This window comes from Panthera onca, chromosome E1 (assembly GCF_046562875.1).
Source record: "Panthera onca isolate mPanOnc1 chromosome E1, mPanOnc1 haplotype 2, whole genome shotgun sequence".
Classification (NCBI taxonomy): domain Eukaryota; kingdom Metazoa; phylum Chordata; class Mammalia; order Carnivora; family Felidae; genus Panthera; species Panthera onca.
The window spans coordinates 40,606,208-40,632,908 of record NC_138352.1 but is presented as its reverse complement, the minus strand read 5'-3'; the positions used below and the strand labels follow the sequence as shown (position 1 = coordinate 40,632,908).

The following is a 26,701-nucleotide window of genomic DNA, read 5'->3' as shown; positions in this document are numbered from 1 at the left end:
TGTTGGAAGCAGGGACCAGAAAATTCAAGGTATACTACATACACTAAGCACTTGTCAAGGTAGCTGGCTGGGTAGTAAGGACCATGGGAAAAGAAAATGATTGAAGCCAATCCATTGTACAATAACTATGGAAACCAAATCCACCTGCCAGCTTCCTTATATTTGCCAAGTGCTATGTAGGCCTTCTCAATGAAGGGGAAACGAGGCATCCCACGGGGGTCAGAATCAGGGCAAAGGTCACCACAGGTTGAGGTCGAGGGGGGATTAAAGCACTTACGTCGGAGGATCTCCCGTTGCTTTCGGACGTACCAGGTGTAGAGGGCTGCTCGCTTCTGGGTCTTCATGGGGGTGCCCTTGTTGAGATGCTGAGAGAGGTGTGACTGGTTCAGACCTGTGACGTCGACCACTTCCCTCTGGGGGATGTTGTGTTGCTGCATGTAGCCCTTGATCATTTTGGCAGCCCTCCAGGGGTCCTCACTAGACAGATAAGCAGATGGTTAGGATTCTGGTGGAAGATGTCTGGGGAGAAAGATTCTCTTTTTAGGAGTTTTACCTAAACTCTCTGCAAAACTTTGATCTTCACCCACTTCTCCATCCTTGGGAGAGAGGGGAGGCCAAAACAGAACCTAGAAAAAAGGGAGATGAAATCTTCCATACAGTACACTCTGTCCCTTTCACATGAGAACAGGAGGGTAAAGGTGAGGAGGACTTCCTGTCTTCAGGGATGGGACAGCACCATCAACGCTCTCTCTCATTAAGCAGAAAGAAAAGTTCCCATTTTGTTTTGCTTTCCTCCATTTTCCTGGAAAGTGAGGGACCTGAAGGCAAGAATTTTCCACTTCTGGAAAGTGGAGATGCCATTAGCTCAGGGCAGGGCTGGCTGATCCTGCAATGATGGGGGCCAGCATCAGTTCTGATGCTAGACCTCTTCTACCTTATTTCCATTCCGAATGGGTGTCTCGGTGTCTTAGCTTATGCGATTGGAGTGAAACGCGTGCCCATCTCCTGAGAAGCAAGGAGAACTTCTTGGCCAAATGCTAAACAGTTTTCAGAGTTTCAGAAAAGTTTTAAGAACTACAATGATGTTCCTCCTGGAGTGAAGAATTGTTCCAGTGAGGTGAGGCAACTTAAAAAAAAAAAAAAAAAACAGGGGCATCTAGGTGGCTCAGTCAGTTAAGCATCTGACTTCAGTTCAGGTCATGATCTCACGGCTCATGAGTTCGAGCCCCACGTCGGGCTCTGTCCTGACAGCTCGGAGCCTGGAGCCTGCTTCCAATTCTGTGTCTGCCTTTCTCTCTGCCCCTCCCCTGCTCTTGTTCTGTCTCTCTCTCTTACAAGAATAAATAAACATAAAAAAAAAACAAAAACAAAAACAAAAAACAAGTCACCAGAGCCCCACCTCTCAGATGAAACAGAGTGGGGATATTTTCAATTTCTGAATCAGATATTAAGCATTCCAAATGCCGTGGTCTCCTGTATTCTTGAAGTTCCTCCCTGATATAGGGTAAGGGTTTCTGGAAGGCAATGGCTTTCATAAATTTCAAGCTTGGGATAGAACTTGTGTATGCTTTTCATTTCTCATAAACACAGGCACGCATAAGCTTCTTTATAGCAATGTACTAGGGCCTTTGAACTGCACTTAAAGTGTTTTCAACTTCGCTAGTATGTTTTATTGCTTATTAACTTAAAAGTGAGAGATATAATTTAAAACAAGAAATTAAGAAAATGAGGCAAAGTATAGAACAAAAGTATTAATGCAATACATCACATGTACTGTTTGTTTAATACAGCTGTATATTTAACTTTTAAAACAGACCCAGCACCCCTTTACTGTATGCTGATGTGCCTAGTAGCCTCATAGAACATGAAAAAAAAAAAACAAAAACAAAAAACGAAGGGAAAAAATTAGTTTCATACCAAACAATAAAGAACGTGTAAAGCAGAGGACAAAACGGATAGTGTTGTAAATGAAATAGCCAATTCATTTCTAAATGGTGCCTATCGTAGGTCAAATAAAATTAGTTTTTGCTTGATGAATTTAAAAACCTAGTAATTTAAACATATTTTGTAAGCATTTGAATAATTGTGGCTATTTTAACAAGTCTGGTATTAAATTCGTGAAATCACAGGCTTTGGTGGAGATGTTTTTGGGAAAGACAAACTTTTAAGATTAATTATATATGTTAGTACATTTCCCGAGTATCTATAAAGCTACATCCAAGTAACAAAACATAATAAACTAACAACAAAAACAAAAAATGTGAAAACACGTTCCAGTTTCACACATGTAAAATTCACCTTGACTAAAAGTAGTGTTAACAGGTCCGTGGAATGCACATACCCGTATAAACACCCACGATCATTTTAAAGCTTACTTCTGACGAGTATTTCCACAGAGGTTTTTAGGGCGGAAAAACATTTCCAACAAATACAATTGCTTCAAAAGTTAGAGTGTTTGGATTTTCAAAGTTAATATCGCTTTAACAGATTCTTTGACTATTTCCGTTTTGTTCAAATTTCTTCACCTGTGTTCATTTCGTGTGTCTCAGAAACCTAGCAAAATAGTGTAATGTTCTTTAGAGCGAAGGGTTCTGTGGAAAGAAATATTAGCCTAACAATTGGAAGGTTAAAAAAAAAAAAAAAAAAAAAAAGCCCAGGGAAACCCTGCAAAGCAGCAAACCTTTGAGCCCGCATCTGAGGACAGGAGTCAGGGGTAAGATGGCGCAGTTATTTCTACCTTTCCAGGTCTGACCACAGAATTCACCTGGGTTCACCGGGAAGCGCCCTGAGAGCCGCTTACGTTTGTTCATTGGAAATACAGCTTACATGGGGCGGGGGGGGGGTCCGACCCCCAAAAATACACGGACTCGGAGAAGCACGAGCCGCCACCGTGCTCGGGGCGCAGGTGTCAAACGCCCGACCCCAGCGCCCCGAGTGGGCCCAGCACGCTCCTTTTCCAACAGTGACTTTGCTGCCCACGAGCAGGAAAGCCCTGGACCCCAGCACGGCTCGCCCCGCGTTCCTTAAGAAGCCTCAGCTCTGGCTTCCTCAGGGAGCAGCCCACTTTGCAAACGCTGCAGGCGCCCCAGGGCAGAGGCCGGCGCCGGAGGCTCCGAGCCCGGAGCCCGGGTCCCGGGGCTGGGCGACGCTCAGTCCCGGACCTTCCCCTGTCGCCTTTCCCTTCTAGGAAGTATAAAGAGCGTCCAGGCAGTCCAAAGAGTGAATTTAGTTCTGTTCTCTCGGCTTTAGAACAGGGTGGGCAAAAAAGGGAGTGCTCAGAAGCCGACCGTGCAATGACCTGGGAACCGCTAGCAATTTCTTGAAAAATTACTTTAATAAAGTCTGAGCACTCCCGAAGGTGGGGGGAGGGAAGGCGGCGCCCGCCGGGGAAAGCGGGGGGGGGGGGGACCTTGGGTCTGTCCAGCGTCTATACCGGGGTGAGGGGCTCGGCCCCTCGCCTTCCTCCCCGCCTCGCTGGAGCCAGGAGCTGGGCGGAGGGCACAGGGCCGAGGCCCGGGCAGGGCCTGCAGGTGCGCGCGACCCGGGGCGGCCGGGGCAGTCGAGGTCCGGCGCCGGGGGGCTTGGCTGGGAGCGCCCCGCAGCGCCCGGCGTGCGCGAGGGCAGCGGCTAGCCGACCCGCGTCGGCGTTTGGATTTCCTTCCCCCTCTAAGCCGCCTTTACAACTTCACCAATGAATAACCCGCCTCTCTTTTCAACCTAATCACGACTCTTTGTGTATCTTTCTGTTGATGATTTATAGAAATAAATTAATAACACCCTAACTCCACGTGCTGCCATTTATGTTACATCTCTGCTGCGTCCAGCCCAGCGCGGGGCTGGGTGCGGAGGGGGCCCTGGGTCGCCTCGCGCTGCCCAAATCTTCTCCGAGCCCCGCTACAAGCGGCCGCTTGCAGCCAGGTGGATGGGCCTGGGCCCCGCTGGCTCCCCGTGGCAGACGGCGGGAGCTCGGTTAGCCCCGGTCGCCCCAGCTGCTTCTCTTCCGACCCCTCGCCTTCCTGCGCCCGAACCCCGGCGCGGGAGAAACCTCCGCCGCTCGCGGAAACTGCGAGGCAGGAACCCCAAACCTACGAATGGCCAAATACTTTGGGGGGGGCACTAGAAATCCCCCCATTGTCTTTGCTAGAGACTAAGCCGCTGGGCCCTCAGATCGCAAATTCAAATGCAAGGTCACATCCCACTCCAAACTGCTGCTGCGGCCGTGCGACCGAGGCTGCCTGAATCAGAGCGCAACTTTGGTCCTGGCCCCTGCCTTGAAACCGCGGCGCTCAAGTGTCCGAGGCCACGCGAGGGGCTCGGTCCTCAAGCCAAGCGGCCGAGAGAGACGTGCGGTCTAAGGGTACCGCTGGGCTCCTTGGATAATTAGTAACCAGCTGTCAAAGCCCTCGGCCGGTCGGAGAGGCCCTGCAAAGGATCCCGGACCCGCCAGCCTGCCTGAATTCCCCAGGACGCCGGGATGTCGGGGGCGAGATCTGGAAACGCCCTTCTTTCTCAGTAGGCGACCAAATCCTCTGCGAATGTGGTCTTAGCCGCATTTGCCCCCCCCCCCCCCGCGCCCCCCGCGCTTGCTTAGATACGTGCTTCTTTTGCCCCGTGCGGGTCAGGCCGGGCCCTGCGACACGCAAACATTTCCTTTTGCAAATCTGAACCGGCTTTGAGGATTCCGGATAATCCTGGGGCCTTGCATGGGCGCTGCAGATGGGAGTGCCCTCCAGAGCACTGGCCCCCCGAGTGCCGGCCCCGGGTGCCCCCAGGCCCTCTGCAAAGAACAGCAGTACGCTGCGCCCGAGGCCGGCCTGCGTTTCCCGGGACCGGGTAGGAGGCTGGCCCGGGAGAAATGCTCGGCCCGGGATTTGTGCGGCCCGAGTCTCTGCTCCTGGGAAGTGGCCACCGTCTCACTGCACCCACCCGCACCTTCAGTAGCGCGCGCAATCCTCCCGCAAAAGGTTCCGTCGCTGTGGTTCTCCCAGGCCGGGAGGACCCCGCGGTCCGGGGCGCTGGCCTGGGCAGGGGGAGAGGGAGCTCGGGATTCAGGGCCCTCCGACTGAGGTACTGGGAGGGGTCCAGGTGTCGGGAGAGAAGCGGAGCGCCCCCCGGGGGACTTCCTTGGTGGGAAACGGACTTGGCGAGAGGGGTCTGAAGCAGCGGAGCTCAGGCACAAGGCCCGGGCTCTAGGGGCTCCACCTCGGTCCGCGCCTACCTGAGCATCCGGTCCACCTCCGCCCGTTGCTCGGCCGCCTCCTCGGTGTTGAGCGCCTGCAGCTCCTTGAGGATGGGAGGGGTGTCATAGTCGTCCCCATCCTCGGAACCCTCGTCCCCAGACAGGCGGCCCTTGGCGTGGCCGTTCGTGAGAGTATGGAAGACAGGCTTGGTGTCCGGGTCGGCCCCACTCCCGGGGGACAGGGGCAGCGTCTCCAGCTTCACCCCGAAACTCGGGGATGGCAGCAACTCCTCTAAGGCCTGGACCAGCACCTCCTTGGTGACCCCGGAGCTCAGCAGGGCGCTCAGGAGTTCTTGCTGGAGCGACGTGAGCTTGGACACCATTTTCCAAGGACAGAAAAAGAAGGGGGTGAGGGGGTGGGCGCGAGAGAGGAGGGTGGAGGGGAGTTTCACAAGCGAACCCCAAGTCCAGGAGCCCCCCCACCCTTCAGACACCTGTTACTCCCCGGGGTCCCGGAGTCTCCTCCGAGAGGAGTCAGAAAACTTCTAACTTGCCATGATCGCCACCATTAGGCCATATAAGATATGCAAATTAGTGGGGAGGGCCCGGCTTTCGGCAAGATGCAAATGGTCGTGGGGAGGGGGGAAAAGCGAGAGAGGGAGCGCATGAGGAGCAGACGTGGAGAGCTGGAGACCCGGGCCGGGAGCAGGGCTTGCCAGGGTCCATTGTACTCACGCTGGGGGGCTGAAGACCTTCTTGTACTGGTTCTGTTTATCAGCCAAACTTTAGCTGACCTTTGGACTTGGTAAGCAAGTAGCTTGCAGCCTAGTGTGGGAGGCTTTGGGGCTTTTCCACCCGCTGCGGGTCCAGTTTTAGTCTGGAGAGAAGAAACTGCCCTTTGGGGGTTCAGATGAGAGCTGGAAGAAGTTAGGGTGCTCTTGGAAGGAGATGGAAGAGGATGCAAAGAGTAGAGACTTTCGGAGGCATCCCAACAGACGCAGGTGGCCGGCAGGGAGAGACAGCCTGGGGAGGAGAAACTGACTCCTTGGGAATGGACGCGGAGACCCGGGGGAAGTGGGGGTGTCAGGCGGGGTGAGTGCGGATCGCTGCGACCCCATTTAGCTCTACCCCTCCTACCGTTCTGCAGACCCCAGGCCCTTACCACACGGTCTGGAGGTTTGGATCTGCAGAACTGCTGGCCCGGAGAGCGTAGGCGAGCGGGAAGGAGGCCCGGAGAACCCTTGGGAGGAGGCGCCCACTAATTTATGGTCAGGGGAGTAGCCAAAGGTGAGCCCCGCAAGCAGCCAGGCTGCACCTAGGCTGCCCAAGCCTCGCGGGAGCTGGCCGCCTGGGCCATGCTCTCCTGTTTAAACCCGGAATATCAAAGCGCCTCCGCTTTCCGGGCAAAACTAGAATCGCTGGGCCTTCTTCCTAGCCGTGAAAGCAACGCGTGGCCAGCAGCTAGCTGCGCAGACGGTTGGAGCCGGGTGTCCCCGGGGCCACTGCCTGCTGGTTTATTCGCGGCTCCAGGACACAGCAGTTCCCAGGATGGCGCTCTGCGGCCGCGAGGTCACCACAGCACTGGTGGGAGCAGACGCCCACCAAGCCGCTGAGGGAATGAAGTTTTTTTCCACCTGGGTCCGGGTCAGGAATGAAACCGGAACCGTTCAGCTTTACGAGAGTTTCACCTGCATCTCCCCAGGGCGCCGAGGAGGGAAAGGAAGGAGGCCTGGGGCGCACCTGGACGTGCAGGCTGGTTCTGACCTGCAGAAGAACAGGGCAAGGGGCTTTTTAGGATCCACCGTTCACAGACCCATAGGCAGAGGACACCCCCTGACCCTCTCTAAGCCTCAGTTCCTCATCCGAGAAATACTGCAGCGGACAGTGCAGGGGGAGGGGTGGTGCATACATTGAATGAGACCACCTGTGAACCCGTTGGTCTAATAATTGGTGTTCACACTTTTCAGCCTGGAAAGGGGAGGAAGCCAGTTCCCAGTAGGAAAATCTAACCCCTTTGGGGACTTAGTGTTCTCAGAATCGGGCAGATCCAGCACTGGGGTTGGAGGGACTGGGAGATTAGGGAGAAAAATTCAGAATCAGCAGGGAATTTGCAAAGGGGCTTCTAATCAAAATCTCCTACCATTCCCACCTTTAAAAGGCAGGAGGAAGTTGGGACTAGTTCTGGGAAATGTGGAATTTCAGCAAGGGGGAGGAAGGATCAGCGGCTCTCATCTGCTTCATTCTGGATCAAATCTCTTAGGTGTGCTAGAGCTGAAGCTCCAGGGGCGACTGATCCAAGTTTGACTGCTAAGAGTGAGGCTGCCTCTTAAACACGGGTTCTGCTGGGGATGCCTGGGACACGTGCCTGGAGCCAGAAGGAAGGGGGTGATTGTGTGCATGGAGTGTATGGAGCCTTCCGGGAAGTTTACACTGTCTCAGGCTCTTCCCTTGAGAAAGGGTTAATAAGTTCATGGAAATGAGGGTCCTTCATTTCACCCTATTGTCTTTTAGTTTGTTGTGACATATGGCAGGTCCTTGTCCCTCCCAATTTGGCCCAATGGGAGAACATTCTCTGCCTACCGAGATCCCCTCAGCCAGGATAATGAAGTGTTCAGAGTAAATGTCCCTGGAGAACAATCTCTTTTTCTCTGTGTCTCACTTGCTATCATGATAGAAGCAGTCAAGTGTAATTGAAGATCAGTTTCTGTGTTCGGCTGGGAAAACCCATTAAAAAACCAGCAATCACTTCCCTTTTACCAACAAAGCTTTGATTTGTAGTTCTAACTACCATGTGCCCTGTCTGACTCAAGTTTCCTTATCTCTCAAAATTCAGGTGGTAGCAAACCCATTCTTTCCCCTCTACCCCAGGCCAATGATGTGAGCGTAGGGGAAGTTTCACTTTCAGAGGGAAACTTCCTATGAGTGTCCAGGTATGCCTTTCAGTCAACCTGACTCTTCATGTCCAGCAACTTCCTGTAATCCTCTTGCTCATTCCTACCTTGGATACGATACCTGGTGTAATATGGGTGCTCAGTAAGTAACAGCAACTATAGCTCTGTGAGCAGATCCAACACCTACCTCTTCATATGGATATTTAAAAGGAAAAGTGTAATGATCTCAGATAGTTCTTCAGGATGTGGGTCATAAATGCTAATTCAATGAGTTATCTCTTAAAACCCTTTGGTGAAACTTCCCCCAAATAGGGGAAACAAGAGTACAGTTGAAATACTTTGTACTTATGCTTCACACGGGATACAATGGTGATGAACTGATATAGTTAGCCTCCTTTTAAAGGTGGGAAAATAAACCATAAGACTTTAAAGGAGGTGGCTTGCAGCTCTTGGAGTAAATGAGGGGCTGGGATTGGGGCTCAGGACTTTTGAGCAGGGTTAAAAGAGGGAAGTCTCCAGTTTTTACTGCTTTGGGAGATGGGAAGTTGAAACAGCAGAAGTGAAGGATCCACGGCAGAGAAATAGAGGGTAGATGTTGAAATCAAACAGACCTCAGTTTGGGTCTCAGATCTGCTTAACCAGCGGTGTGACTTCGGCATAGTGCATCATCACTCTGACCCTCAGATTCCTTATGTGAAAAATGATAATACACCCTACTGGGTTTTTGTGTGAGGGTTAAATGAGTTAGTAATCGTGAGTTCCCAGAGGATGACCGGCTCCCACACGTTGAGAAAGAAGCAGAGATATAGGTCATGAAAACATGCAAACAAGTGAGGCAGCTGATCTCTTTGATATCATTCATTCCTAGCTTATTTTTTTTTAATAGTCACTGTATTTAAAGAGATCATACTAAGTTCTTCTACTCAAAAAATGCACCTGCAGGTTAAATCACAAGATTTGCTATAGGAAGTGCAGGCCCTGGTGTAAGGTCATTTAAAATTCAATTGGCTCATTACTGGATGAAGGCCTTTGGAGCACCATGTTGGAAATTTCACAGGATGGCAAACGTAGTTCCAGTGGATTCAACTCTCCTGTGACTTCATAGCATAAGTGATTTTCCTTTTCTGCTCTTGGGCACACCATCTTCCCCCTACTTTCCATGGCTACCCTCCTTTGCTTATAGCAGAGAGAGCCTGGTCCTCTACCTCCTACCACTCCACTCTCCAAGGCTCTCCCATTGATTTGGCAGTCCCTAGAAGGCATCAAAATGAAATCTTCTCTAGAGTAAAACATAAATACTGTTCTATCCTGCTCTGAAGCAGGGGAGGGTCTTACTATTAGCACTGTCCATAGCCTAGAGAACTTTCTGCACTGCAGGGTTAGAGTCTGAGGTTCCAGCTCTGGATACAATACTCCTTTCTGGAGGACTCTTTCACCTTCCCAAGGGCTTTGGTGAGCATCCTTCTCTGAGCCTCTGATTCTGCTCTTTGAAAAATAAATCTTCTATGATTTGACATTTCTAAATGGTTCCATATTACCAGGCTATCTGTTTCCAGGCCTTTGGGCAGATGGCTTAAGAGCTCAGACTGGACTTCTGTGTAATGCTGGCCACGGGGCTTTTGAGCAGCTCTCGGAAAAGTACACCACAGACAGGAGACTCCATGAGGGCAGGGACTGTCTCAGGTCCTCCTCTTCAATGCCTGGAGAGATGCCTGATACATAGCACATGCTCAATAAAATAGCTGTTGAACAAAGGAACAAGAGATCATCTCTGGATGCCACCACTAAGGAAGATTTTTGTTGCTTTATGTGTACTGCTCAATTTCCCAAATTGTCAGAAATTAAGTTGTAGTTTAATGTTTATTTTTGAGAGACAGAGTGCAAGCGGGGAGGGGCAGAGAGAAAGGGAGACACAGAATCCGAAGCAGGATCCAGGCTCTGAGCTGTCGGCACAGAGCCTGACACGGGGCTCGAACCTATGAACCATGAGATCGTGACCTGAGCCTAAGTCAGATGCTCAACAGACTGAACCACCCAGGTGCCCCTGTGTGGCTGTGTTCTGATGAAACTATTTATAAAAACAACTGGCTGGCTGGAATTGGCCTATGGGCCACAGTTTCTCAACCCTTGGGTAAAGCACTTACACAGGTAGAAATCCAGAGATCTGAAGAGATCTTGTAGTCATCCCATATCACAGTCTATTTTCAGGTTGGGGAAGCAGATATAGGAAGGAGAAATGCCTTTCCCAAGAGATACAGAACATTGCACTAGAGAAATCCTAGCATTGGAGCCAAACAAACCAGCTGCTTCTGGGGGGTGGGGTGGGGGTGGGTATGGCTATGGCTTTGTGCAAGTTACTTAATTTCTTTGAGTCTTTGTATATATCATCACCACATGTAGATGGTGATAATCATGGAATTTATCCCTTATAGGGTTAATAGAAGAATTAAATTCGATAACACAGGAAAACATCTTGTTATGGGGGCTGGCCAGAGTAGGGCTTACCTACAACCAAGTTGCTTCCTCAATCACAGGATGTGGTTCAGGGACTCCCTCCCTCCCTCCTCGTCTCCCCCACTGCCTCTCCTCTAAATGGAGAGCTTCTGGATTGAGTTCACTGACAAATACTACCAAGCGTCTGCTATGTGTGAAGCCCTTTGACGGGAGAGCTGTGAGCTAATAACGAATGAATACAGGAAAATCTCAAATCCCACCAACCCCAGGCCTCAGCTTTCTTTCTAGAAACCCCTTCCCACTCTGTGCTTCTATTTCCCAAACATGCTGCTATCAGATGATCTTCGTCGGGGAAACTCCTAGGGGTAGCAGAGATTTCCCTCATTTCGATTCAACAACCCACATCCTTCTCCTGGGTCATTTTTAGAAATAGGGTGTTCCCAGTAGCTTGTAAAAGATTAAATTAAAAACTAGCAACCTAGTACGATATTAAACTAATAAATACTACACCTCGCACAGAGAGCCTTCATTCCAGAGCAATAATCTATTCCTCCTCCTAGCACAGCCATGAAGAGTGATTGGCAGTGGGCCCAACACACAGCAGGTACTCCATAAGTGTTTACTGGACGATGTGGGCTCGGGTATGTATTTAGAAAAAAAAAGAAGAGCACTAGTCTTTACTAAAATCCCTTGGAATCTGTTTCCAGATTAATATTCAAATAAGTGCTAGTGAGGTGCCCTTGCTATATTCTCCCCTTCTCCTCATGAACTTACGAGATAGGTGGTATCAACCCCACCTTATTGATGAGCAAATGGAACCTCTGAGAGAGAAGGATTGGCCCAGAGACCCACACATGGTTAAGGAGCGGAACCTGGGATCTGAATGACGGACCTTCTAATCCCGCGTTCTCAGTGCCTCTTTTCTGGCCCTTCCTGGCAACTTCCAAACCCTCCACCCATCCAAACCGAGGGGGGAGCACGTAGGAGCACCCTGAATGGTCTCGGCACAGAGAGACACCTTGTGATCAGGTGTGTGAGAGACAGATCAGTCTTTCCTGTCCAAGGAGATATCTGCCACGTAAAGAACTGTAATACTTGAACAGGGTTTAGTGGTGTGCAAAGAGCTCTCTCCTTTCCTTTGATCCTCAAAACAGCCCCGTAAAGAAGGCAAGGCAGGCATTACCATTCCCGTTTCACAGATGAGGAAGCCGAGGCTCCGAGAGGAAAACCGACCGACCCCCTGAAGGTGGCAGACCCACCATCTCTTGACCCAAGTCTTCTGAATCTAGAAGCCAGCGTTTTCTCCACAACACTGTGTTTGTGTAACGACAAGGTAACACAAAGTGCGGCCCACGTACAAGACCTAAGAATAAGACACGCCCAGAAACTCCCATCTCCACTCCTGAAAAGCTGCACGAGTGCTGGGAAAGACACCGGGTCCAGTCTATGAGGCAGGACCCGCCAGGCACTTGCTTTACCCTGTGCCTCCCCCACCTGTCTCCTCTCCGCCCCCCCTCCCCTTGGTGGCCCCTGTGCTCGCTCTGCCTGCTGTGTCTGGACAGGAGTGCTGTCTACCGCATGCACCTTGGGCATGACAGTGACCACGGGACCCCACGCTGAGGGGATGGTGTCCTTCAATGCTCTTGTGACTAGACACAGTCCCTGCTCCCAGGCCTGGGGGTAAAGAGCATTGCAGGGTTGCTGACTCAGTGTAGCAAACATTTACTGGGCACCCATTACGTGCCAGGTGCTGGGGTAGGTGTCCGGCCACTGAGATGGGCAAGATTCGATTTATATAGTGGGACGTAGAGACATGTAAATACTTCTATTTCTAGTTAGAATGGAGCGGCTTTATAAGAAGCCCTGTGCTGACTGTTTTACATAAGACATCTCACTTACTCCTACTAACAGCCCCATGAGACAGTATTATTACTCCTACTTTTAGTTTTCTCAGCTGATGCTCAGAGCGCTTGAGGTTCAGAAAGCCGGTTACTGATCATACCAAGTTAGAAATCAAAATAGCGCTGTCTGGCTTCTAACATCTGTAGCCAAGAGGCAGATACAACAGGGGAATCAGCATGGGGCTTGGAGTCAGGCTGATCTGAGTTTGAAATTTGCCTCTTCCACTTCCTAGGTGTGACATTGGGCGAGGGGCCGCTCTGAATCTCAGTTTCTTCACCTATAAAAAAAGAAAACAGCGTAGAATTTGGCAGGAAAGATAAATACATAAACCACCTGGCACAATTAATCATAGAAACAAATGCTAATAATCATAGGGGAGCCAGCAAAGTGTTGTAGGGGCTCAGAGCCCTGGAAGGATAAGTAGGATTTTGACAAGAAGTCAGAGAGTGTTTCAGGCAGAAAGAAGGGCTGAGCAAAGGCTTCAAGCGCAAACCAGATTCTGCAGCTCCTCTGAAAACTTGCTTTAAAATTCATGCGCCACAGGAAACTTTCCTGATGAGTTCTGTTCCTTCTAGCGATTCCTGGCCCCCCACGGCCTTCTGGGATCCGCTGATGGCTCACTCTCTTAGGAAACCCCAGCAAAGCCTGGAATGAGTTTAGTGGTTCTCAGCCAAGGCTGGTTTGGGCCCCTAGGGCAGATTTGGCATTGTCTGGCAGGGTGTTCCTGGATGTGCTTGGGGTTTAACGCACTGTAGTCCCTGTCCCGAAATTCTTAATCATTTTACATTTGAGTTTCTATTTTGTAAGTGAAGACTGATGGGATGTCAGAGCTGGCCCCAGGGGCTTGGAGCCTCAGCTCACCGGAATCATCTCCTGTCGCCTCCCTGACTTTCTGGGATGGAATTTCAGGTCCAGCTCCTGCACAACCTGGTGTCCCTAGCCCTGCCAGACCTGTCTCCCCACGCTCACCCAGCAGCCATTGCCTCCCTCTGTGCCTTTAGGGGATCTGACTGTGGGCACGGGGAGACTGGGATAGGCTGCTCTGGCCGTGTGGTATCTCAGGGTGGAGCATCCCTGACACAAGCTGGCAATGCCACGGAGCATGAGGCGGGCAGCTGTGTAAGGCCTTCACCAAACCACATCCTTGTAATACCTCTGGGGGTTGCCTGTCTGTGTCAGAGGAGCAGTGGTGGAAAGGGTACATGCATGGCTTGATTTCCATGCCCACAGATGGGGCACCGTGACCTGGGCAGCTGACTGGTCAGGAGGGAAACTGGCAGCTGGTGACGGAGTGCACGTTTGCACACTGAGTCACAGAGCAGTCCCCAGAGACCTATGGGGGCTTGCACTAACCCCAGTAGCGTGTCCCCATTCCCCAGGGAATGAGACATGAAGTAGCAAATAAAAACAGGGGAGAGGGAGGGAGGAGAGAAAAAGTGTGTGGGGAGGGGACGGAGGGAGGGAGGGCAGAGGGAGAGAGAGAGAGATCACTGAAGAATTGAAAAATCTTTATATTTCAGGATCTTCAATAACACTCGTTTTCCCTGCTTTTTGAATAAAGGGTCCCACGTTTTCATGTTGCACTGGGCCCCACGGCTTCTGTAGTCTAGAGACATTTTTTATTGTCCTAGCTAGGGGTTGCTACGGCACCTGGCAGGTAGAGGCCAGGGATGCTGCTTAAACACCCTGCCACGCACAGGACAGCCCCCAAAACAAAGAATTATCTGGTCCAAATGTCAACAGTGCCGAGGTTGAGAACCCCTGGGGTTATCTGCTCCTCCTTTCTGCTTCCAGTATCTTCTGCACTTATCTCTCCCTCTGCTCTTTGCCCACATGGTTGAAATGACCTCACCAGCTGTCTAGCCTGGGGGTTCCTCAAAGGCAGGGTTGCAGTTTTATTCATCTTTGCGTTGCCAGATCCTAAGACAGCACCAGCACATAGTAGGTTCTCAGCACTCACGGACTGGACTGACCAGTGGGGCCTACGAATTTACCTTCTCTTCCTTAAACCTGTCATTTTGTGGTTGTGGGAAACGTGAAACCACTCTGAGCTTTTCGGAGACGCTACATGATTCTGTTTTATCTCCTCTAAGTGGATTGTAAATATCTAAAGCCACGGGAAAGAATCTTTCTAAATCTTCTGTGTTGGTCTGTGGTCCTGAGAACGAGCCCTGCCCTGCCGGCAGTCTGTAAGGTGCTTGCTGGCAAACCACTTTCTCTCTGTGCTGATGCCACCTTTCTGCATGTCCAAGGCCCAGACAACATTCACTTATTCATTCAACAAACAGCCATCAAGCATTTACTCTACGTGAAATGCTGGGAGCTTGGAGACCTTAGAGGTAGAGCTCCTACCCTCAAGGAGTTCGGTCTGGCCAGTTCTAACTCAGCGAAATTAAGCATCACAGTTGCTGTGAAATTAGCCTTCAGAAGACTAATGATAAAACAGAGGAGAGAGAGAAGATCCATGACCCCATTTCTAAGGGAATGCCCTCAAGCCCTGTTTGGTCCCATTGGCGGCACTTTGTGTGCTCGCTGAGTGTCTATGTGTGGGGGGCACAGTTCTCATTCCGGGGGGCAGCAGGGAGGAAAGCCGAGGAAGGCTTGGCCTCACAGAGCTTTCACTCCAGCAAGAGTGGGGGGACCCACCACAGAACTGGTGAGCGAGCGGAGCCACAGCAGGTCGGAGGATGGCATGCTCTGGAGAGAGGTCAAAGGGCAGCCAAGTGAAGGAGCATATGGGAGACATGAGGTACTGAGGGGTCTTTCCAGGGAAGGCTTTCCAGTGACAGAACTGAAAATCAAGCTCGGTGTAGTTTCTCAGCCTGTAGTATCCCCTCAGCTTGGGGCCCTGGGAGCCCAGAAATCCCCTCTGAGGGTAGTCAAAGGCACTGACTGTTAATAGGAATGGGTTGAATGGTTGAATGAGGTGTTAGTTTTTTTTTTTAAGTTTATTTATTTATTTTTGAGAGAGAGAGCACAGGAAGGGCGGGGGGGGGGGGAGGTGGAGGGAGAGAGAGAGAGAGAGAGAGAGAGACAGAATCCCAAGCAGGTTCCATGCCGACAGTGTGGAGCTTGAACCCACAAACCATGAGATCATGCCCTGAGCCGAAATTGAGTTGGATGCTTACCTGACTGAGCCACCTAGGTGCCCCTGAACTATTAGTTTTTAAGGGGTTTTTCTTTAAAGCAGTAATCTGTAAATGGTTTTCCCAATTATTCCTTTCAGTTAAAATAAAAATGTTCAAGCACCTCAATCCCATTATCTGTATTAAGTAATCAATACACTTACTATGTGTGCAACTGGGCTAATACTTTGTGCTCATTATAAAGCAAGCAGGAATATTAAAAAAGCCCACAGAATTCACACAAACATGAAAATAAAACCTCATGTTTTCATCCTGTCCCTGCAATGTATCACCTTGTGAGCTCTGCTTTGGGTCCCCTGTTCTAATGCACGAAAGTGCTACATTTTATTTTATTTTAGAAGTGAAAACCTTCCTACATGCCATCAGATACCTGCCTCTCAGGAATTTTTTAAGAGTTGGAAAAAAAGGGAAATTGATTGGAGGCACAGGTTGAGAGAAAGGATCAAAGGAAGAAAAGGAGGATAATGAGAAAAAGAGGTCAGATTAATACAATTTTAAAAGGAAAGGAAGAAAGGTAAAGGGGAGGGACAGAAAGAAAGAAAGAGAAAGAAAGAGAAAGGGAGAGAGAGAAAGAAAGGGAGAGAAAGAGGAAGAAAGAAAGAGAAAAAGGAAAAAGAAAAAGAAAAAGAGAAAAGAAGAAAAGAAAAGAAAAGAAAAGAAAAGAAAAGAAAAGAAAAGAAAAGAAAAGAAAGGTAGGAAGGTGTGGGGAGGCAGGCAGGCAAAGGGTAAAGGAAAAATGTCCCCAGGATGCCACTGGATAGAGGCAGTGAGGACTCTCTCGGGCTGGCCTTTGCCCAGACCTCACCGTGTTGTAAGAATGTCCCGTCACAGTTCGTAGGCTGGACCTTGGCCTCTCTCCACACATTTGGAATCACCAGCTAATGAAGTGGATATTGTTTTCTGGTCCTTCTCTCTTACCCTATAGCTAGCTCCCTTCCGTGGCCTTCACTTAGCAGCGGTGTCAGGAGTGATGGAGAGGCTGACCTTTTCCCATCACTGTCCCACACACCTCATTAATTTCTCCTTGCAGCTGGAGATGCCCATTATGGCTTAGGTGAGCCGATGGGTTCTTCAGAGAGCAGAGGAATGCAGTTTCCCAGAAGCGCCTGACCCAGGGCTTCTCTCCTGCAGGACATGGGAGACAATCTTCTGGTTTATAGAGCTAACAGAAGAAAGTCATGTTTGAAGCCCTCAGAAAGCCCTGAGCACTTTCTTTTTAGAGCCTTGCTTTAAAGGCAAAGGAACGACACCAGTCACTTCAGTGTAGAACTAACCAAAGAATACAAAAATACTGCGCAAAATGGTACAAAATGAAAACTCAAGCAATGCTCATTGAATGCTTGTTTAGAATTTGATCTAGCCCAGGGCCAGGAGGCATACAATATTTGTTGAAAAAACGAATGGTGAATTTTCACAGTAATCCTGCGATGATGAGACCAAGTGGTAGTGTCCTCATGTAACAGGAGACAAAGGCCCAAGAAGTTAAGTGCCCAAGGTCACCCAGCGATAAAGTCCTGTCCTCCATTGTCACTGGGGCACTGCTTCCATGCAGTCCTTTTGTTACCTTTGGGAAAATTTGTCACTTTCCTAGATGTTCTGGTGAAATCATTCCTTCAGTCCATGTATACTGTGCACCTGCAAGAAAACAGGCATGGTGTTGGGCATGGGGTAGACTGAAGTATAAAGCTCCAAGGTTGGCCCCTGCCCTCAGCCATCACACAGCCCAACAGGTGCTCCTGGAGCCCATGGTGACCTCAATGACCCCTTAAGCCCATCGTCTTCTTTCAGTATTGTCTTCCATGCCTCAGTATTAAATATTTTTTAATCTACGTGAGCGTTCACTTAAAAAAACTTTTATTTTTAAAATTATAAACCTAATAAATGTTACCATGTGATCCAACAAGTCTACTTCCGGGTACATACCCGAAAGAATTGAAATCATGGTCTCGAAGAGGTAATTGTCCACCAATATTCATAGCAGTGTTATTCACAACAGCCAAAAGGTGGAAAGAGCCCAAGTGTCCATTAGTGGATGAATGGGTAAGCAAAACGTGGTGTGTACCTTGAATGGAGTGTTATTTGCCATTAAAAAGGAAGGAAATACAGACACATGCTACAACATGGATGAACCTTGGCTGAGTGGAATAAGTCAGTCACAAAAGACAAATACATATTACTCCACTTATATGATATACTGAATACAGTCAAATTCATAGGCACAGAAAGTAGAATAATGATTGCATGGGGTGAAGGAGGAGGAAGGGTGAGGGGTTAGTGTTTAACGGGTGCAGAGTTTCAGTGTTGCAAGGTGAAAAATTTCTGGATATGGACACTATCATGGTTGCACAAGAGTGTGAATATATTTAATAAGGCTGAACTGTACATTTACAAATGATCAAGGGGTGCCTGGGTGGCTCAGTTGCTTAAGCATTCGACTCTTGATTTCAGCCCAGGTCATGATCTCATGACCTGAACGAGCCCCGAGTTAGGCTCTGTGCTGACAGCACGGAGCTTGCTTGGGATTCTCTCTCTCCCTCTCTCTCTGCCTTTCCCCTGCTCTCTCTCAAAATAAATAAATAAACATTTAAAAAAATGATCAAGATATATACTTTTAAAAACCCAAACAGGATTTCTGATTCCTCCTTTTCCATTGTGTACTCACTCCTCAAGGGCAGCCAAGAGGAGGATGGCATGCAGGGACACATGACTGGGTATGAATTTCCATTCCATCCCTTATTGACTGCGACCATGGGCTAGTGACTTTACTTTCCTGAATCTCAGTTTCTTCATGTGAAAATGGGTACACCATCATTGTTGGGACTTAATAAAAAGAGGAGTGGCAGATGCTTGGCACATAGGAAACACACACTAAGGGCTGACTGTGGTTGTTCTTCTCTGGAAGGTCCCCTCATGACTTGGGCTCTGCGAGCAGTCAGGGCTCAGGGAAGTCCACGGCAAGGGAGGGGAAGAAGGACCTTCTGGAAGGTGCTATACTCATACTTTCAATGTGTAGATCATCTTTCCACAGAGGGGCTATCTGAGAACAAGTGATTAAGAAGGTGTAATCTTTATCTTTCCAGCGATCAAAAGCAGCTGTTATATACAGATGTCCTTTTCAAAACAGCAGATCCCCAGAGTGAAAGCTCATAATGTAAACTTTTAGGAAGAGGTGGCCAAGCAGAATCCAGAGAATACTTAGGACCCAGGGCACATGGATAGGTAACCACAGAAAGATAGTAGTGGAATATATGAACCACTTAGCATCAAGAGACCTGAGTCCAACTTCCACCTTTTGGTTTTGTCTCACCTTGAGTCATGCATCCTATAAACTCTTTGAACCTCAGTTTTCTCACCTAGAAAGTTGGCATCATATTGCATGTCATATAAGATTACTACGAAGATAAGGTAAAGCTGTATGCAAACGTGCTTTGCAAACCATATAGTTCTAAGCAGGTGTAAATGATTATTACTGATTTTTTGTGTCAATGGATTTGTGTCAATGTCCTGCCACACAGGCAGATGTAGTACTGGAATCTGATTTTGTTTTTTAGGAATGGAAATAATTTGCTTTTTTTGTGTTCTTCGTAAAAAATTAAAGCAAAATGAGAAAGTGCCTGTTTCCTTAATCTCAAGTGCTATTGATACTTTTAAATCCTTATTTATTTATATAAAGATATCTCAATATGTTAACTGAAAAAAAGGTTTCAAACATTTTATAGTGTGATCCTCTTTATGGCTTATGAAGTGCAACCAATCAAGTATCAGTGAAGAGGATGAACATATAAGACACTACATTAAGATCATATGATCTTTTATAATTCTGAAATTCTATTAGTTATTTCTAAAAAACCTTCCTGTATTTAAACTGGAATAGGGTGCCTGTTAGGAACTAGGTTCTACATGGGTAAAATGGATCTAATATAGTGTAAATTCATAGTTTTAGTGAACATTAAATTAGATAATGCACAGTGAGGGATGCCTGGATGGCTCAGTCGGTTGAGCATCCAACTTCTGCTCATGTCATGATCTTGTGGTTTGTGGGTTCGAGTCCCACATCGGGCTCTGTGCTGACATCTCAGAGCCTGGAGCCTGCTTCGGATTCTCTGTCTCCTTTTCTCTCTGCTCCTCCCCTGCTCACACTCTGTCTTTCTCTCAAAAATAAATAAACATCAAAAAATAGATAATGCACAGTGATGTCATAGAGTGAGTCTTCAATAAATATCAGTTGTTATTATTGTCAGTAATGATACATTAAAGTTCTTTTGTTCCCTGTGTCTATCAGACCACTGGCTTATTGATTACCAGTGGGTCGTTGATCTGATTAACCCATGATTACCTGAGATAAATAATGTCGACGATTTTAAGAACTATGATTCTCAATTTACAAGGTTTGAAGGTAGAGCAGAAGTAAGGATGGTTGTATAAAGACTCTTTGATTGGGAGTGGTGGATGTGGATGGTGATTTCTAACCTGTGGTGGCCCACTGTAGCTTCTTTGGTCTAAACTTTAACCACTAGTCCTGAGATTTCATGTGACTTTCTCCCCATCTCCTTGTCCAAAGCTGCTTTAGTCCTCCTGCCAGATTTGCTAATATGTGAGGAAATAGTACCGTTTTTTTCTCCTCTGCCAATTTTTTTTCTGACAGGAAACCTATTATGTGAACCATCTCGTAATTCCAAAGCAAAAAAGTTTGTCCATTGAATCTAATTCTAAAGTCTTTCCTTCCTCTGGGAGGAAGTCTAAACCTTTCCTACTAGTTTTTGAAGTTTAAAAGTTACTTTTTAAAACAGCATTTGCCTACCATAGGGAATTTTTTCTGTATCAGAGAAAAGCGGTTAAAATACACACACACACACACACACACACACACACACTCACACACACACACACACACACACAGGCACACACACAGTGCACACACACCTCTCTGGGTTTCCAATGAATGATACACAAAACAATTGGGACTTTAACCACAACAAAAATGTATCACTTTTTGGGTGGTCTTTGAGATTTACTTTCTAAAAACTGTTTAGAGGAGCCAGGTTTTGGTTTTGGTGTTTTTCCTCTGATCACTGCCGACTGACTAAGGACTTCAGGCTGTTTACCTGAGGGAGAGCTTTAGATATGGTTATTTGTGTGGCATTGTATTGAGGCCCTCAAATATTTGCCGGGAGGTTTGGTGGAAAAAGTCTAGACCAGTGCAAACACTGCAGGGCCCCAGAGAAATCCAAGAGGCTCAAAGGACCATTCAAGAACCCCCTCTCTGTACTGTTATACTGCCAAGAAGCCCTCAGAATCTTTGTCAGACTGGATGAGCCCACTGAAGAGAGTTAAAAGGGTCCAAGTCAAGGAAGAGATCCTTGATTTCATCATCACTGGTGGCACAGTGGAAAGAGGTACAGTGGAAAGCCATTGACCTACCCCTCAGCAACGCTGACCACCAGCCCTAGCTCTGTTACTCACTTGCCAGATCACTTTGGCAAGTCACTAGCCCTCTCTGGGCTCTGGCTTATTAGTTTCATTTATTTATTTACTTATTTATTTATTCATTCATTTTTAAACATTTATTTATTTATTTTTGAGAGAGAGAGAGAGAGAGAGAGAGAGAGAGAGAGAGATCATGAGTGGGGGAGGGACAGAGAGAGAGGGAGACAGAATCCCAAGCAGGCTCTGCACTGACCAGAGCCCAGCGTGGGGCTCCGACTCACGAACCATGAGATCATGACCTGAGCCGAAATCAAGCATCATACAGATGCTTAACTGACTGAGCCACCCAGGCACCCTGGTGTATTAGTTTTAAAAGGAGTGAAATGATCTCTAAGGTCCTTTTCTTCAGTCCTATCTGTCCATTACGAACCTCTTAGGTGTAGTCACTGGACCGGGCTGGCAGTGGACTGAGCCCTCTGCTAGATATTTTAAAAACTTTGTCTCAGGAATCCTCGTGACATTCTTGTAAGGTAGGCAGCATTATCCACATTTTACACACAAGGAAACCAAAGCTTTAAAAGATTACGAAACTTGCCCAACATCAGATTTCTTCTAGTAAGAGCCTCCAAATCCAGCTCTTGTAGGTTCCAGTCTCTCCTTGTACCTCCACCCCTGGGGGTAATGTTTTGCGTTTTACAAAGCACATCTATATGTCCAGATTATGAAATGAGTAGATCAGAGCACAGAGTGCATATGTGGTGTGGCCCAGATCCCTTGGCTAGAGAGTGCCAAATGTGGGGCTTGAAACCAGATGTTCTGACTCAAAAAACCAGGGCTTTCCCCACCTCACAACATTGCTTGTGCAGCCTGCTGTGGCTGACTTGTTTTGTAAGATTTGGGGCCCCACCCTCCCAGGTGGGGCAAGCATGCCACATGTCTCTGATCTTATTGTGTATACACAACTTCAGTTTCCTTCCCCAACCGTGCTTTTCCTGCAGTCGCTCCCAATTCTCTGAATGGCAATTCCATCTTTCCACCGCTTGTGCCTCAAACAGGAACTCATCCTTTTCTCTTCTGCCTGTATCTAATCCTGCGGCAAATCCTGCGGCAAATCCTGCGGGATCTTCCTTCAGAATAAGCTCAGAATCTGACCGCTTCTTGGCACCTTGGCATGAGTCACTTTTCACCAGGCCATTGTCTAATCTGGTGCCTCTGCTGCTGTCCTTGCTCCCTACACTCTTTTCTCCACACAGCAGCCAGAGGGATTTTGTCAAATCAAAAGTCATGTCGTGTTCTTTTCTCCTGAAAAAGACCCCAGTGGCAACCCTTCTCGCTCTGAGCAAAAGGACCTCACTCACAAGGTACTGGACTCCAGCCACAGAGCCTCCCCGCTGTTCCTGGAACACCAGACATATTGCTGCCTCAGGGCCTCTGCACTCACTGTTTCCCTGCCCTGGGACACTTTCCCCAGATACCTGCACGGCTCACTCTTCACCTCCCTCAAGTCTCTACCGATTTGTCATCTTCTCTAGCGTCTAGAGCAATGCCTGGCACTTAGTAGGTGTTTTGTGAATGAATGAATGAAACATCTCTGTCCCCTGACAGGTATTTGAATTTCAGCCCTGTGGGTCTCATCTTTTTGTGATCTGCAGAACAGATAATTTCCCCCCCTCCCCCCAGTCACCTGAGGTCTGGTCCATTTATTACTGCCTCTTCACCTCAGCCCAGCTCCTACCTAAGAAGCTCTCCAAGAGGCTTGTGCTTGCGCTGCAGTCATGGTGGCTTCTGACCTAACCCCACAATTTGTGAACTTAACAAGGAACATTTATTCCAGTGCCATCCTGGACTCTTCCAGAAGGCAGTGCCTTCATGTACAGCATTCTCATTTGGGGGAGTCACCCCGGCGCTGAAGGTCAACCATTCAGCTTATTGAATATTAATTATTCAGATGTGCCTTGTCACATGGGAAATTTCAGCCAGTAATGAAGCGGGGATGAATCCGGACAAGGGAGAAAGCCCATAAAAGTGCCCCCCACAACCCTCAGGATAAGTATCCTCTAAAGAGTCCTTGTGTTTCTGGGTCGAAGAGAAGGCAGGAGCAAAGAGGGAGAGGCAAGACTATCCCTTTTGTAATTTGCAAAGAAAGAAGTCATTTATCAATGCTTGAGATAGTGAATGATATAATTGCCATTCAAGATTTCTTTAGGGGCAATGTTGGCTGATTAAAAACACACTTATGCTCCCATTTTGTGAATAAGGAAATAGCCACACAAGGAGGGTCATGGTTTTCCAAGAACAACAAGCGACCCAATCAGTCCTACCCCTCCTATCAAGGGAAAGTCATGTTTGCCTCCATCTACCTGACATGTCCCAGACTGTCTCTGGAGACATATGTCATCACGAAACTTTCCCGCCATTGAGAGGAAGAAGAAGTGAAACTCATCTACCACTCAAGCCCCCAACGCTGTTGAGTCAGGGGTGAGAACAGAGCAGGCAAATCTGGGAATAACCTTAGAAGTGGCATCAGCGGCCCAGATAGAGTGATCCCCAGAGCTCATCTAGAGAGACCTCAGAGGTCATTTGCACACGGGGAAGCTGAGGTGCCAAGAGGAGAGCAACTCTGGGTCACATGGGGACTTGGTGACTGGAAAGGAGCCAGAGCTCTCCCACCTTGAGCCTCCACCTGAGGCTACGTTCAGGGTCCTCAAATGACCTTGTGACCTGCTGGTCACATAGTCTCATTTTCCAGTTGAGGAAACAGAGACCAGTAAGGCAGAAAGAGCAATGAGGCTGAGGAGGACTTAGGAGGCCAGAGAAGATATTTAAAATGGACTTTTGCCCCTTCAGATTCTCTTGGGTTGACTTAAGTAGGACTTTCAGTTCTTCCTTTCCTTCAGTGTCACAGTAACTTTTACATCAATTTCGTCTGGTCCCTGAGGAAATGGCCTTGTGAACTTGAAAAACAAATGCCTAAATGCACTGAACCAAGTTAGCTTCTTGTACTGTCCCTTCTGTTCCATGCCAGTGTTCCTGTCCAGAAGTGGGATCAATTAGGTGGGAGCAGTGGGAAGAGGTACATGGACTCCCTCAGAGCCATAGTGTGGCATGAGAAAAAAGGGACATCCAGGGCATTCTCCTCAAAGAACACTCTCCCAGTTTTCTAGGCATACAGCAGGTGCTTAGCAAACGATCGTTGGGGTTGCCTTGCTAGAAAACTTTCAGGTTACCGGTTTCACAGTTGACCAATGGGTGAGTTCACTGATCGATCACTCAACCACTCTATGTCCAGAGTCACATTCAGAATCGTGTAATAGTCAAGGGACATACGTGTTTTGAGTCTTACCCTCAGGGGCTGTTTACTCCCATTGGGAAGTCAGTTCTGTGACATGTGTTACGAGTTGAGCAAAATACAAGACAGTTCCCATGTGAGACCATATAACCTTGATAGGATGATGGAAGTGGACGTAACAGCAGCCTTTCCTCGTCATTATGCCAATATAATAGTAATAGTAATGATAGATAGCTGCCTTTCTTTGAACGCTTACTGTAGTTACAACAAGACACGTGCTAAGCACTTTCTAGGTATTGTCTCACGTATCTGCACAACACCTCCCCACCCCCCGTTGGTACTAATATTGTTCCCCTCCCAAGGTCACAGTGCAATAGTGTGGCGGCAGAATTTGAACCCAGGTCCGTCTTGCCCACACTCAGCCTTCTGCCCCACTCTAGGCCTCTGTGTGTAAGTGGTTTCCTTTCCCTTCACGATGCCTCCAAGACCTTTTAAACTCCCCTCATCCTCTGGCCACCAAGTCTGGCCCAGACCAGTGGTTCTCCAACTCACATAATAGGGTCTAGATGAGCGAGAAAGAAAGGGGAACTGTTCATAACCCGTGGCCCGTTTGCTTCCACCCCAGCTGGGAGTGAGGGATACAAGCAAACCTTGTCACAACATTACCAGTCAGGTGGAAGAAGCTGAGAACAATTCTTCATCCATTATTGCTCTGCTCCCACTTTGCCCAGGCCCTTGCTGCCCTCCTGTGTTTAACCTTGCTTCCCGAAGTCTGTCTTAAACAGGGGCAAAAATCACCTCTAAAGTTTGGGGAGCCAGCTCTCCTTGATTTACCAGAAGTCTCCTGAGTTCTTCAGGGTACTCTCAGTTCCTAACCCACTTATTTTGTCCTAAGGGGGTGGGCTCAGACACTGACGCTGCGGAAGCACAATCGCTGTGCCACCTTGTGGTGATTCCTGGGAACTGCAGCTGTCCTTTTCTGTTACCCAGGGCATGAGCCAGCAGCCACCCCCACTCCCCTGCGTATAGATGCAGAAGTTTCAATTCCACCCCTCTCCCGCTCCTACACTCACCTAGACAGTCTTTCAGTTTGATGTGGAGGTAGATCAAGCTGACGAGCCCGTTTGACCTCCTCAAATTACTACGTTGGCTTCTGGGTGCATTGAAATTAAGATTACCCTGCTGTTGCTGCTGCTGCTGCTGCTGCTGCTGCTGCTGAAGACTTGCTTTGGTCCATGGTTTATTGCTTAAACCGTCTCATTTAATTATCGTAACAGCCCTTTACATAGGAAATATTGTTATCCATATTTACAGACTAAGCCTTGGCGAGTCCCAGGAACTGTCACAATTCCCATTGTTAGGAAGAGGCAAGTCAGGATATGAATCCAGGTTGTCTGACCCTGGAGCCTATGCACTTAACCGCTATGCTAGATGATTTTCCGGTGTAAGGATGTGACATTGGCTTTGGAGTCAGGGAGAACTGGGTTTCCAGGCAAGTTAGCCTTTTTTTTTTTTTTTTTTTTACATTTAAAAAAATACATAATTTATTGTCAAGTTAGCTAACGTGCAGTGTATACAGTGTGCTCCTCGCTTTGGGAGTAGATGCCCGTGATTCATCGCTTACAACACTCGGTGCTCATCCCAAGTGCCCTCCTCAATGCCCATCACCCATTTCCCCCTGTCCCCCACCGCACCCCCTCCCCATCAACCCTCAGTTTGTTCTCTGTATTTAAGAGTCTCTTATGGTTTCAGGCAGGTTAGTCTGTGAAATGAAGTTTCCATTTGCATGTGTAGGGTTCTTTTAGGGTTAAAGGAATATATAAAACATGTAACAGAGAGACTGCCATAATTCACCAGCCTCCCCGGGAGCCTCACGGACCTTCCATTTTGTGACTCTCCTCCCATAGCCAACAACAGATGCCCTGAAAACATTTGTAGGATGACCCAGTCTCCTACTGATCATTCGTTTGTTCATCCTCTTACCACACGATCGTTGAGCACCTACTATATGCCAGGCACAGTGCTCGGACTCTTGGAGGTAAGAAGGTGAGGAAGAGCCCTTGCAAAGTGTGCCCTAGGGGGGTTTTCTGTGTGCAGACTGCTGGGTATGTAAAGAGCAGTGTGGACAGGCGAGGCATGTAGCATCGAGAGAGCTTGGAAAGAAAAGCAAAACAAGAACATCCACAACGAGGCACAACAAATATTAATGTCTTAAGAGAGAGGAGAATGGATAGTCTAAAGGGAGAGAACTCCTGACTGCTGGGTCAGGCAAAGCTTGGTAGCATCAATGTGAAGGGAAAGGCAATGGTCAAAAGTAGCAGCCCGGAGGTGCATTGCAGGTGATTAGTGAGTGCCTTGTCACTGAGGGCACTGACCAATTTTCCCAGCAGTGTTACTGAAGAAGGGGGCATTC

At 48.2% G+C, this 26,701-nt stretch overlaps 1 protein-coding gene across 11 annotated transcripts in view; it reads right to left on the bottom strand.

Moving 5' to 3' along the window:
• HNF1B (HNF1 homeobox B) overlaps nt 1-8,382 on the bottom strand; it is an 82,879-nt gene extending 74,497 nt beyond the window's left edge. For 3 of the 11 annotated variants that reach the window (XR_009614355.3, XM_060646641.3, XM_060646643.3), the window contains exons 1-2: nt 5,219-8,364; nt 278-477 (exon numbers count right to left, since the gene is read on the bottom strand). Coding sequence is in view for 10 of the 11 variants with exons in the window: in XM_060646641.3 (XP_060502624.1) it covers nt 278-477; nt 5,219-5,562 (544 nt within the window). In the remaining variant the exon portion in view is untranslated. Of the gene's footprint in view, nt 1-277; nt 478-5,218 lie in introns of all 11 variants that reach the window. The other 8 variants (XM_078437452.2, XM_078437453.2, XM_078437454.2 and 5 more) reach the window with 5 other exon arrangements.
• Between the last annotated feature and the right edge of the window lie 18,319 nt (nt 8,383-26,701).